Source organism: Cannabis sativa, chromosome 7 (assembly GCF_029168945.1).
Source record: "Cannabis sativa cultivar Pink pepper isolate KNU-18-1 chromosome 7, ASM2916894v1, whole genome shotgun sequence".
Taxonomy (NCBI): domain Eukaryota; kingdom Viridiplantae; phylum Streptophyta; class Magnoliopsida; order Rosales; family Cannabaceae; genus Cannabis; species Cannabis sativa.
The window spans coordinates 7,882,854-7,897,194 of record NC_083607.1 but is presented as its reverse complement, the minus strand read 5'-3'; the positions used below and the strand labels follow the sequence as shown (position 1 = coordinate 7,897,194).

General features: G+C 33.3%; 1 protein-coding gene and 1 long non-coding RNA gene across 2 annotated transcripts; both read left to right on the top strand.

The window, feature by feature from the left end:
* The first annotated feature begins 1,594 nt into the window (after positions 1–1,594).
* On the top strand, positions 1,595–3,523 carry LOC133029109 (uncharacterized). The gene is made up of 2 exons (XR_009683319.1): positions 1,595–2,109; positions 3,392–3,523. It is a non-coding gene; the product is annotated as an uncharacterized LOC133029109 (long non-coding RNA).
* A 3,211-nt stretch (positions 3,524–6,734) lies between these two features.
* LOC115697474 (L-type lectin-domain containing receptor kinase VIII.2) lies at positions 6,735–8,478 on the top strand. The gene has a single exon (XM_030624496.2). The coding sequence runs from the start codon at positions 7,156–7,158 to the stop codon at positions 8,239–8,241; it is 1,086 nt and encodes a 361-aa protein (XP_030480356.1). The 5' UTR covers positions 6,735–7,155; the 3' UTR covers positions 8,242–8,478.
* Positions 8,479–14,341: the final 5,863 nt, after the last annotated feature.

The window sequence follows — 14,341 nt, the reverse complement described above, 5'->3', positions numbered from 1 at the left end:
CTGCAACAGGAAATTCATGCACACACACACACACACACACATATATATATATATATATATTTATATATATTAAAGAAAAAACCAAAATGTATTAGTGCATGCTGGTGAGAAAGAAGCAAGGAAACTTTATATAAATGTATTAGATTAGTGCATGGTGGTTGTGACTGAACAGCTGTAAAAATCGTAGATAGTGGAGAAAGATTTTAGTTCTTTCATTCTTTTAAGTAGAATTTTATCAAAGGTGTGTTTGACGATTATGGAATAATTTCCACAAAGAAAATATTTTAGTAGTTGTTGTGGAGCTAATTTTTTCCTTCTTTGAAAATCACCCTTTGGATTTGGATCATAAAGCCAATGAAAATGATATTGATCATTGGAGACAATTAGCACAGCTAACTAATAGTAGAGTGCCCATTTTCACATTGTATAATAATAATAGAATGTGAGTCAAGAAAGTGGGACCTATAGTTTTGTGGATATGTGATTGTGAAGTTATTATCATCACGGGTGAAGAAAGTAATTGCTCCATCATGAAGTTTTCATTAGTTGTCACAAGAGTTCTAAGGAATGTCATGTACCCTCATGGTGGTTTTTAGCATTAGGATACTTTAAAACTTTTAACTCTTTATGCACTTAAGCTACTAAGTTTATTTATTTGCTTCATCATTGCTTAGCCCTTTTCTTGGAAATTTTCATGTGTAGTGTTTTTTACCACCATTGAACTCCGAAACCATGAATTTATCTTTTCTGTCAATGTCATAAGAAAGATTGAGCTTTGCTTCTCTCTCTCACTCTTTGAGAAATTTTGTTATTTTCATACTTGTTTATAGACCCTAGAGATAAAGTTTAACTGATTATTTAATTGCCCATTTGCAAAAAAATACCAATTAGATAATAGATGTTTGATCAAACCACCAAACAAGCGTGCACCACATAAGGCAAGCCACAAGGGTTGCTTGCTCTTTGACTAATGAGGTCAATTGCAGAAAGAATCTTTGTAATCTTTTTAAGCATAGCCGACCAAAGTCTTTGATAACTTCAATAGTTTATAACTTAGTTATTTATTTCATGTTATTCTTTTTAGAGAGTTTACCCAGTGACCCATATGGTTCTCTAGGACACAAACAAACACAGGTGTCTAAGCCCATTCAATTTTTTCTTCCTTTTTCTTGCTTCATTTTAAAAAAATAAATAAATGGTTAGCAATGCCTGTCTCTCTCACTCTCACCTTATGGTGGTCCTAATATGATCTCCTTGAAGAAGCTTTTAAGGCACACCAATTTAATGTGCCAGCAATTTCAATAAAGCTTTGTATCATAAAAATGTCATCTTGAACAATAAATGAAAGGAAAAAAATTAGAAGAGTAAAATAATTTTTTATTCCTTGTTTCACATGATGGCACTCTCTGTATGGGCCATGGATATTCTTGATTCCCTTTTTTTAAATTATACTCAAAGCTAGAGAATTAATAATAATAAATCAGTGTGTATACATGTGTGTATGAGCTATAATATACATACATATATATAGTAGCATTTCTTTCTTTTAGATTACTGAGCAGGTAAACTTCTATGCCATGAGCTATGGATTTCTTTATAAATGTGAGCACATGGAAAGAATTGTAATAATGATAAAATAACCCTTCAATTCAATGGATGGGTCAATTATTATTTTAATTACAGTTGCTAGCATTATATACAAAGAGGAATTGCTTGTTTCTTCTTATTCTTCAATTTAGAAAAGAAGAAGAAATAAAATTGTACAGTTATAGTATCTTTGTAATGCAAAAACAGAAAAAACAAAGAAAAGGGCTAAAAATACCATAGTCCCACTTTTGAACATCTGTTGTTAAAATCTTAGAAGCTTGTGGTCAGCCAGCATTTGAATTTTGTCTTATGTAATAAAATTTAAATGATAATATTGGAGAACAGATAAGTATGGAATCTTGATAAGAAACAAAAGGCCAACAATAAACAGAAACTAACTCTTTTCTCATCTTTTGTTTGCCATTCTCTTTATTTTTCTTCTTTGATTTCCCCCATTATCAACACCACTAGCTCACAAATTTAATGCCTTTGGGGGTCCATATGCAAATCCATTATAGGCAGGTAAATAAAGTACCAATAGGTAACCTTTCAAAAGAGGGGCCCATTCTTCTTCCCACATCCTAGATTTTAGCTTTGCATATCACCAATCATATACCTTTTATGGAGTTAATGCTCTTTCTTTTCTTCTATTGTTTGTTGTTTCTTTTTTTTTTTCACTAAAATGCTAAATTAGTGTGTGATATTATGGATTTCACCCATTGATACTTAGCATAAATTTGTGGTAACATAGAATAGTAATATTCTTTTTTAAGCAAATGATTCCTAACATAAGATTATATGAGTAAACTATTACTAAAATACAGTTATAAAGTTATGTTAACTAATAACTCTTGAGCTAACCTAGGCATTCTCTTCAATTTAGAGAACAAAGATAAAGTTTACATAACTATAAGCAGAAAATGAAGGGAGTTATTGATTATTGTTATTAGGCACAATTGGTGCCTAACACAATGTCTTGTAAATGGTTAGCAGTTTTTCATAATAATTATTAAATTAAATTATGTAAAACTCGATACTTAATTATACTAAAAGTGAAATTACACTTTCAAATAGTACTCGACCTTTATATAAAATTAAAATATATGTAAGAAATAGTTAGACTTATAAGTAGTGTTTAGTATAGTAAGTAACACTAGTGTGTGTGGGATTGAGTAAATTAAAATACATGTTATGTGAGGTTATGGAACATTGCTATTGGGCACCAGTGTCTAGCACCCTTAAGACGTGTCGTCTTGCGATTGGCTAGCGATACTCCTTAAAAGCTATTATATTAAATTATATGGGATCTTATACTTAATTAGACCAATAGCGATATTGACACGTAAAATGGTGCTTGGCACCACTGGTGCCTTTTAGCATTTCTCGAGATTATGCTATGCTATGCTGTCTATTTGCTATTGAGATTTGAGTATAGTTTATTTTTTTTATGAGAAATGTTAAAAGGCACAACACCCTCCTACGTGTCAATATTGCTATTGGTCTAACTAAGTATCGGGTCTCATATAGTTTAATATAATAACATTTAGGGAGTATCGTTAGGCAATCGCAAGACAATACATTTTAAGGGTGCTAGGCACCACTGGTGCCGAATAACAATGTTTTTTTTTATTTGTTTATTTTATTTTTTTAAGGAAGAAGAATTAATGGTGATCAGTATTTATAGGTAAAGGTCATTGAATGAAAGAGCAGGGTGTGGCCTCCTCCTATATTAGATTTTCAAAGTGTTGAATGCATTAAATAATACCAACTCTTGCTTTGTATTAAATGCTCTTTCAATGTTCAGAATCAGCAGCACATGTTTATTGCTCTTTACTCAAGGCATACACATGCATATGAGGGCATTCAATCTCAATCCAAAATGTCATTTGTGTATTGAACACATACAGAGGTTTCCTTCTTCTTGTATTTCTTTTTTTTTTAAAACAAAAAAATATAAATGTTTAAATTTATTTCTCTTAGGAATTCGAGTCCATATTTTTTTTTTGGTGGAAAAAGAAATCTCCACCACCCACAAACAACAATATAATAAGTTTCCCACTAAATTAAAAGAAGATAAAGTTTAATTGCTAAATTATTAGGTGATTAAAATCAAAATCATGCTTATGACACATGACTCGGTCATCTCAAAATATTTTACTTGAGAGTAAACTTGCATGCATGTTTACACGAGTCTATTGTATCTAGATTAGAAAATCTTATACTCAAATATTTGTTGTTGGTATTGTGCATCAAGTATGGTTGTCAATGGTGGAGCTAAGGTGGGGCCAAAAATAAAAAATAGGTGAGGATAAAATTAAAAAAAAAAATATATCACTTCTAATCACTATAAGAGTCTCATAAAAAGTCAAGCATAATTTTTCCAAAAGGTATAATTCGAATTTCGAATCTTTAATATGAGTAAAGAAAGTTATCGGTAAAAATATCTTTATTACTAAACCACGTAATATATCGTATAGTAAAAAGTATTGTCCCAACCAAGTCTTATATTTTTTAGTACTAGGTTTTGAAACTTAGAGGTAAATTTATGATCCAACCCTCTACTCTTAATTGGAAATACAATATGAGACATACTAAGAAAACTTTGTTGTTCATTCATAAAAATTGTATAATTATGGTAAATGATGATAAGGGTTATAATCAGAGCAAAAGCAACATAATATTTAAAGAACGGTACAAAATTTAAAAAATAATAATTAATAATAAAAACTGATGTGGATAAATTATATATAAATTTTGTAGTGTCCAGTGTGGGTCAAGATTATATTCTACTGGTTAAATATTATAATCATACCATACAACATTTTACTACAACTCTTTTATGGTAAACCAAGAATTATAGTCCAAGCTGAAGCATTTTTGACACTAGGGCTTCAAGTTTGGTGGTAACATTTTAATTGTTGTTCATTAACTTAACTTATATACTTGTCAACTTTAAAGTTTGGTGTTAACCAATTAGTCTTGAAATAGATGAGAATGGCGTTAGGTAATAAATAATGAACAAATTACATACATAAATATTACACTCATTAATTAAAAACTTGTAATGTTTTTTTTTTAAAAAAAATTGGACGACGTTATTTTAAACATTAATGCTAGACACAATTTCCTTTTATATACTCAAAACATTCACACATTAATGTAAGTCTCACCTTAAAACAAATTAATTTTTAAAGAGTAATTAGTGAAAAAAATTTCTTATATTTTAATTTTATACACATAACTCCTTATTTTATTTTTTGGTGACAAAATTCTTTTGATTTTTTTTCTTACAAATTTGAGGCGTCGGTTAAATACAACCGTTAAATACCAATTGAATAACTACTGTGTATATGTGAAAGTAAAACATCGAAGCTAATACAGTGATAATCCAATTAGTATTTAAGAGTGATATCCAGCTAGTACCTCAAATTTGTAAAAAAAAAAAACATATAAGAGGTTTTACCACTAAAAAAATAATGAGATTAAGTTTAAGAAATCAAAATATAAAGGGGTTTCTCCGTAAATAACCTTTTTTTTTTTTTAAATATAAGAGGATTGTGTGTATCTAATAAGAGCATTGTTATAAAACACCAAAATACTTAGCACCACTATAAGATGATATTCTATAATTAGTATTTTTAATAATTTTTATTAAATTAAAATAAGTAAAATTTGATATTGAATTGTACTAATAATAATATTACACTTTACAAAAATATTGGATAAAATGAATATACCTTTCAGCATTTCTCATCTAATAAGATCAGTTGCTTGGCATTATGCATTTTTCACCTACCTAGTGGAAGTGGTAACTTGGAGTCAATTTTGTTGAGTCATTCATTACATGAAAATTTTCCTATATTATACAATAGGATTTTTTTTTTGAGAGGTATGAAAAATTGAAAAGGTTAGTTTTATTATATAGTAGACAAGATGCACAACACTCTCTGTTTGGTTCATGTCAAACAGTTGTTATTTCAACTACAAGCTTAGATGTACAATGGTCCCCCAAACAAGATCCTTTTTTGTTTTCTCAGTTATCTCTATCATCTTCATCCCCAAACCCAAACCCAACTCCACATACATAACATCACATAATATAATAACCCTATTTCTCTAACAAAATAATTCCTCAAAAGAAAAAATAAAGTGAAAAGTGGAAGTACACTACACAACATAGTGGGAATCACACATAAAAAAAAGACTTAAAATAACTTCATCACAATCTTTACTTGTTTGGACAGCTGTCCTTACTCCTTATTGAACCAAAAAGTGATTAGGGTGTATGCACTATTGGTTACTCTACACACTATACCATTGCTCTTGATTTTTAAGGCCTTTTTTTGGTTTGGGAACTTTTGAATGATGGACAACTGTAACTCTTCATTAATAAATACTTTTCTTTTCTTTTTTTTTTTTTTATGAAAACCAACTTGAATTTTGCTTATTTATGATTTCTCCCCTCAATACAAAAATACTTTATTAAATTGCATTACCAAGACTTTCCTCTTTCTACTCTTCAACTCTATGCAAAAAGCTCTAATATATAATGTATTAAATTTCTCCTTTTTCAGAGGCTTTTTCATGCTTCACATGATAATACCATTAATTCCTCGACAAAGTGCAAATAATAAGAGGCACAAAGACATTGGTCTCCATACCTAAGTTTAGTGTGTGTGTGACCATACCCATGTTTTTCTTCTTCTTTATTCATTATTAATTATTCTCTTACAAATGTTGTCCATACTTCATTTCTAGTTTCATGTGTGTTTATAATCATTATAAATGAAAAACAAAACCAACAAATTGGAGCTAAGGTATTATTCATTGATAAATAACACTTGAGAACTTAACCTTATGGGTGATCTAATCAATATATTCTCAAAATGAACTCTTACCAATGTTACCATGCAAATATGTTATTTATGTAAAATGTCAACGGTTGTAAGTTATTAAAGTATTTTAAATTTGTGCTAAACAAAATTTGTTAAGCTTGTAAATAGTAGAAGTGGTTGAGGTTGGAAATGTATATACACTTTTATGTTGTCTTTTACTTACATATTTATACATTAAAAGAAAAACAGAGCATTTTACTTTTCATTTACTTGACATTCTTTCATTTAATTGCTTAAATACTATATATGGATATGAATGGAGTAAGTGAAGTTACATATTATTTAAATTTGTGAAGGGTAGGTAAAAGACAACGAAAACGTTTGGTAACTAAGAGAGTGTTGATGAATCTATTAAGGTATGGGGGTAAAGATTATAATATGATAAAGTAAAGGGCATAATAGCAAAAAAAGCTTTATTATATTCCTACTCAGAAGCCACTGGGAGAAAGTGAATAGAGAGTTTTGCAGAACCGAGTAGACGTATTAAATTTTCACAACCTCCCAAGCCAACCCCCAAATATTCTTTACTTTCTTCCAATGCTATCTCTCTTGGTCTCAACTCAAACCCTAGAAAAATTTCACCTTTAGATGCAAATGGGGCTCCTTCACAAGTTTTAGAAACAACCCCAGTTCACCAAAGATCTCAGATTTATCTCCAGCCCCATTTCTAGCCATGGCTTCATTATCCATTTCTTGGCATTTTACCACTTTCTCACTCCTCGTTCTCTTCTTTAAAGCTTCAGCTTTTGACTCAAATTCTTCATTTTCTTTCCCACAGTTTGGTAAAGATCCGAAATTTTACTCCAAAATCTCTCTGTATGGTGATGCAAAGGTCATTCATGGAGATGATGTTGCTGTTCAACTCACTGATAGAGTGAGTTCAAGTGCTGGCCGAGTCATTTACAAGAAACCCATCAAGCTTGTTGAAGAAGGTAAGCCTCAGAAATTGGTGTCCTTTTCGACTAACTTCTCTTTTGCACTTTCCCCTGGAACTGGGAATGGTTTGGCCTTTGTTATGCTCCCAACTAGTTTTAGTGTGAAAACTTTCTATAATAGCTCATTTGGGCTTCCAATAGGATTTGTTGAAAAGGGTAAATCTAAGATTGTTGTTGTCAAGTTTAGTACCTTGAAGGATGCTAAGAATGATGATTTGGTGAAAATTCATGCTGGAATTGATGTGGGTAGTTTTGTGTCAACCAAAGTAAGAAATACTTCAACCGTTGATTTGACCCTACATAATGGGAACAAGTCTTATGCTTGGATTGACTATGAAGCTGGTTCTAAAAGATTAGAAGTTAGATTGAGTCAACATGGTGATTCTAAACCATCTGACCCTTTATTCTGGTACCCAATTGACTTATCAAGAATGTGGAGAAATGAGGAAGCTTTGGTGGGTTTCAGCTCTGATAATAAGAACTCATCTCAATCGTGTAATGTCTATTCTTGGAGATTTGAACAAAGACATGTTCCTCAATGGATGCATTCTGAGCCATTGGATCCCAAGGCCATAGCTGAGAATTCTAGACCTATGAAAGTTGAGAAGAGAAAAGATTGCACAACCAAAGTACTTGCATCCATGACTTTGGGGGCTGCTTTTGGAGCATTAGCAACCTTCACAGTATTGTATTTATGGACCATGTTTGGTAAGAAACGTCCTGTGGTGCCAGAAGAGTTGGCTATGAAGTCACAGCCTGTGGATTTCGAGTACAAGAAAGTCAAAGTATTTGTAGATAACACCATCAAAGATGGTAGGCAGTAGAGATGAATGTGTTTGATAATGATGAAGAACAAGAAGAAGAAGATCTATTGTATGCTTTTGTGTTGTAAATCAGTCTCTTTTTTTTCTCTCTTTTCTTTTTGGGGTACTTCTGGTTTTGTTGTGTTATTATTAACTTGTGATATGGCAATTAACTTTGTCAAAATGGTAGCATTAGATTTTGTTACATATTATCCCTTATATGGAAGAAGCACTTGGATTCCACTTAGGAAAATGAAATTATTGTAGTACTTAATCCTCTTTTTTTCTCTCTGTGTGCTGGTTTGAAAATACTTGTGTTGTGTTGAATGTTTATTAATGACTGGGGCTACAAACCAACCAAATTCATCCTTAATTAAACTCAATATTTATGTAAGGTCAGAAATCATATTGCAGGATATGGTAAATGAAATGGGAGGACATCACATGTTACTGACATTCAACCTTACAAATCTTATTCTTAAGGTGAGTATGAATTGTACTTGGATTGGAGCCCAAGCCAGAAAAACAATACTTGGTTCTTGGCTTTACCTTTTGCGTACTCAAAGTGGCAAGCATCATATTATCCAGGGGAAAAAATGGGCATTTAATTAATTAATTAATAATCATAGAGTACTGAATAGGGCATTGCTGTTCCAACTTCCAACTGCATTTTAATGTCATTGCTCAAAACAAAAATGAAAGATTGATTGGAGCATTATATAATTCTTAATATTCGTTTAACCTAGTATTCTTTAACATTGCAGTAAGCAAGGAGAGCACAAAATCAATTCCATTAGATTATACATAAAATTATAATAATATACATTTTAACTATTTTATTTACAAAAATACCTCCATAAGGTAAAGACAACATTTATACATTTGATGTAATTTTAATTACTAAAATATCACTTACACTATCATCACTTACACAATTAGACGATGGTTGCAGGGTGGTTGCTGCGTGGTTGCACGGTAGTTGCACGGTAGTTGCATCAGACGAATCAGACGATGGTTGCAGGATGGTTGCTAGGTGGTTGGCCGAAGGTTGCATCAAACGAAGGTTTCAATCAGACGAAAGTTTCTAGGTGGTTGCTGGGTGGTTGGCTGAAGGTTGCATCAGACGAAGGTTTCAATCAGACGAAATAACTGTTAGCAAAATGTTTGGGCAACTGTAATGCAACTGTTGTGAAACATTAAAAATCAAAACAGTATTTTCACGTACATAACTCTATCTACATGTCTCTTAATGATTTAATATGAATAAATTTACCATTAAAAATTTAGAAAATAACAAAAATACACAAGGATAAAAATTTTACTATAGTATCGATGTAATTTTTTTTGGATTATACTTGAGTTGGATTTTTTGGGAACTCTAGCTCAACTTTTTGAGATCTGCCTTTCATGGATCTAAAAATTGAAGTCGGGACATTAGTTTTATGCAAATTAAATTGAATTTCCAGTTGAATTTTAGTTTCTTAGTAGTTTTTCTACACCTTTTTTATGAATTCGAAGCAGCCCCTGTTTTGATTGATTCTGGTCGTCTTCTCAGGTGAAGTCGCCGAAATTAATGGTGGTTCTCTTTCTCATTGAATTTTTGTTTCGATTGCGTTGGGTTGCTGCGTAGTTGCACGATGGTTGCATGATAGTTGCCCACGAAGCATGGATCCTGAGTTGAAGGTGTGTGTAAATGGTATTTGTGTAATTTTTTTTTTATTTGGGCTGTATATTTGTTTATTTGGCCAGTTGAAAGTATTTTTTGTAATATTGTTACTTTTTTTTGGTTAAAACTGAAAAAATCCCTTTTAACTAATTGGAAGAAAAAAAAAAGTCAAGATTCAAGTCTATCATTTCAACCCTAGGTATTCTCTTTCTCTCGTAAACCCTAGTGTCGTTGCTAGGTTCATGAGGCAATATCCCCTTCTATCTCGGCTAGGGTGGTCATTGTTATCACCTAGCCTTGTCTTGGCATGGTCTGTTTTGGACAGAACAGGGCTCGCAAGTTGTTTTCTTTTCGTCTCCGAAACTCTATAATATCTTCTTTGTTGGTGGGAGGGGTTTGCTTTTGTCGGACAGGGCTTGGAGCGAATGGTTGTGGGGTTCATGCAGGTGAGGTTTTGGGTTTCGATTCCCACAAATTTTTGCCTTGTCAGGTGGTGTGGGATGAAATTGGCTTCAGGTTCTCGGTGTAAAGAACAATAGTAGTACATAGCACAATTTGAGAGAAAGACAAAGAAAAATGTTGAACCAAAAGCTAGCTCACAATTAGTGAGAGCATCTTTATTTATAAGAAGTCCAAAACAAGATTACATTATAGAGAAGCAAGGAAAAGAAACAAACTTAAGTAACTTCAGTAACTAACTACCAACTAATAGAATATACTTAACAAACAAAGTGATAGTTTAGGTGCTAATATCCTCCCTCAAACAAAAAAATAGGGTAGCAGCCATTTGAAGTTTGGAGTTAAGATAGCTAAACCGATCAGTGGTCAAGATCTTGGTGAGAACATCAGCAAAGGCACGTATCGTACTGATAGTTGTTTAGCTATAATCTAATCCCTCACAAAATGCAGATCAATTTAGATGTATTTTGATCGAGCATGGAACACTAGATTTGCAGCAAGAGCAATGGCACTTTGGCTATCAACCCAAATCATAGGGCAATGGTTTAAAGAAACTTGTTCAGACAGAAGAGAAGTGATCCATTTGAGTTCTGTAGCAGTATTTGCCATTGATCTAAAGTCGCTTTCAGTACTTGATCGAGCAACTACATGTTTTTTAGTTGACCAAGAGATAAGATTACCTCCAAGAAACACATCATAGCCACTCATGGAGTGTCTGTCATCAACACACGAGGCCCAATCAACACTAGACTAACTGGTTAGAGTGTAATCAGTAATAGGTCAAAAAATTAGCCCTTCTGACATGGTTCCTTTGAGATATCGGAGGAGTCTCATGCAGGCTTCTCAGTGTAGTGTTGTAGGATATTTTAAAAACTGGCTTAACTTGTTAACAACAAAGGCAATATTTGGTCGTGTTAGTTGAAGATATTGCAAAGCACCAATAGTACTTTTGTAGAGTGTAGGATCGACAAATGGTTCACCCTCTTGTAATAAAAGTTTTGTGGCAGCACTTATAGGATTGGAACAGGATTTGGCACCTTCCATTTTAATTTTAACTAAAAAATCATTTATGTACTCGGTATGCGACAAGTACATACCAGTGGAGTCACGGTGAATATCAACACCCAGAAAATAATGAACATCACCCAAATCTTTGAGTGAAAAGGACCTGTTCAAGTCATGTATAAGTCGAGTTATGAGAGCCTGATCAGGACATGTAACTAGGATATCGTCAAGATAGACAAGTAGAATAAGTAGGGTGGATCAAGAGCCATACACAAATAATGATGTTTCAGATTTGGAAGCACGAAAATCCCATTTAATGAGACATTCTTTGATTTTGTCATAGCTCGTGGAGCCTGTTTAAGGTCATAAAGAGCTTTGTTCAATTGGCACACATGAGTTGGCTTTGTTGGACCTGTGAACCTTGGTGGTTTCTTCACACATACAGTTTCAGTGAGCATCCCATTAATCAAATCATTGCTTACATCGAGTTTTTTGACTGGCCAGTTAGTCAAAACGACAATAGAGAGAGAATTGTTCTAACAGTAACAAGTTTCACAATAGGAGAAAAAGTTTCCTCATATTCAATTCCATGTGTTTGTAAGTATCCACTTGCTACAAGTCTGGATATGAATCTATCCAAAGATCCATTTGCATTTAGCTTCACTCTATGGACCCATTTGTTATCAATATTATGCATTCTTGGTTTATATGGCATTAATGTCCAAGTTCGAGCAGCTTTGAGTGCACGGATTTCTTTGATTCATTGATGCTAGCCATTTGGGATCTTGTAAAGCCATTTTGAGAGACTTAGGCTCTGAAGAAAGTAGTGACTCAGGCAATGGGTGCTTAGTTGCAAGATAGGCCTTTGGCTTGACAATTCCACTCTTAGACCTGGTTGTATATGATGTGTTCAAGCTACAATATCCTTTTGCATTACTAGAGACAAATAGTGTTGTGGGAATTATGGGTATATTTATCGTTGGATTGGCTTGATAAACTATTGGGAAAGATTTTTGAGCAGTAGAGGTTAAAGGTGGTGGGGCTTGAGGTGGTAAAAGGAGTACATTTTTAGGTGCTATAGTAGGTGATGGTTTTGAGTGACTTGTAGATGGTGATGTTTCTAGGATATTTTGGACAGGAGGGGATATATGTGGTGGTGCAGTGGGAGGAGAAACTGTGGGGAAAGAGGTACCATTTGTCTCAGTGACAACAGCAGAAGGAAAACCAATAGCAGTATTGTGAGAACTAGTAAAAAATGTTCCAAAGGAACCATAGCAAGAATTTGATTTAGTGAGTACCTGTTGCGATAATGATGCTGGAAAAAGACCAGAATAGTGGTGCTCATTGAATATCACATGTCTTGCAATGAAGATTTTGCATTTATCACTTTCACACAGATACCCTTTGTGAAAAGGAGAGTAACCAAGAAAAAGACATTATTTTGTCCAGAAATCCATCTTGTGAGTTGTAGGACCTTAGGTGGGGGAAAGCAGTCACATCCAAATGGCTTTAAAATGTTATTATCAGGAGTCCCAAAGAGACATTCATAAGGACTTATGTTGTGTGGCACAAGGGTTGGTAACCTGTTAATGGTAAAGGTAGCACACTGTAAATCATGCCACAAGTGAGTAAGATCCAAACCAGACTATGCTACCAATGTGAGTCCAATTTTAGTGATGCGTCTATGCTTTCTCTCTGCTCTTCCATTCTACTCATGATTATGAAGACAAGGATGAGAGAGCAAAATTTCTTGATCTGCTAAGAACTTGGAAAAGAGTTTGTATTCACCATCACCATTTACTTGAACACTCTTTATAGGTAAACCAAGTTGCTTTTTTGCCATGCTTTTGAATCTAACAAACATGTCAAAAGCTTGAGATTTCAAAGTTAGTGGGTATATCTAAGTGAATCGGCTATAGTCATCCAATAATTGTATTTAATATTATTGACCATCTTTAGATGCCACATGACATGGTCCCCAAAGGCCACTATGAACTAGTTCTAATGGTTGTTCAACATGACTATTTAACATAAGAAAAGGCAACTTGTGACTTGCCTTTTTGACAGGCATTACAAAATTGTAGGTTGTTGATGGAGCTAGAATTGGATGACTGGGGAAGCAGTTTGGTGCCACAAATTGACATCATCATATTTAGATGAATAGAAAACAAAATGTACAGACAGACAAGAAATCAATTTTATTGATTGAAGGTTTATTACAATTGAACTGAGAGAAAATATTCTCAAATATGCAATTACAATTGGAATTACAGAATGAATCAACTAAAGTATCTGAAGTAGTGGCAAGGTTGCACTGTAAATTCGATCTTGCTCGACTTGAAGAATCACTAAGGAGATAAAGGCCATCTCTAGCTTTCCTTTTGAGCAATACAACTCCGATTTCCTTGTCCTTAACAAAACAACAGTATTTATGAAATTAAAAAAAATATTGTCTTGAGTTAGTTTAGAGACACTAACAAGATTTTTGGTAATAGAGGGAACCCGTAATACTGAATTTAGATGTAAAGAACAAGAATTGTTAGATGAAATGAGAGTAGAAGAACCTATATGAGAGATTAATAATCTCTTACCATCGCCAACAGCTAGAGATTCAGAGCCATTATATACCATATAAGAATCAAGATTGGTGTTATCAAAAGTAACATGGGTCGTGGCACCGATTTCTGCAAACCAGGAATGGTCATTACCTAAGTCTTGAATCATCGTGGTGGAGTGTGCTTGTGGATCATAATCAAACTCCAGCTCAGGGCTTTTGTGTTGTACAATTCTTGTCAAAATGATAATGAAAAGGGGGAGCCATGTGACCACTTTTCATACAAACTTGACAAATTACTTTAGACTGGTTGAATCGAGGAAAACCTCTTCCACGATCCATTGGTTAATAGGAGGAGTCAGCTAGACCAACTTTTGGATTAGCAAAAGATCAAACATCGTTCGTGCATCTTGAACAAACAACAAGATTGGCTTGGA

Excerpts from the sequence above, each read along its gene's own strand:
- LOC115697474 (XM_030624496.2), top strand. The coding sequence starts at position 7,156 with ATGGCTTCATTATCCATTTCTTGGCATTTTACCACTTTCTCACTCCTC.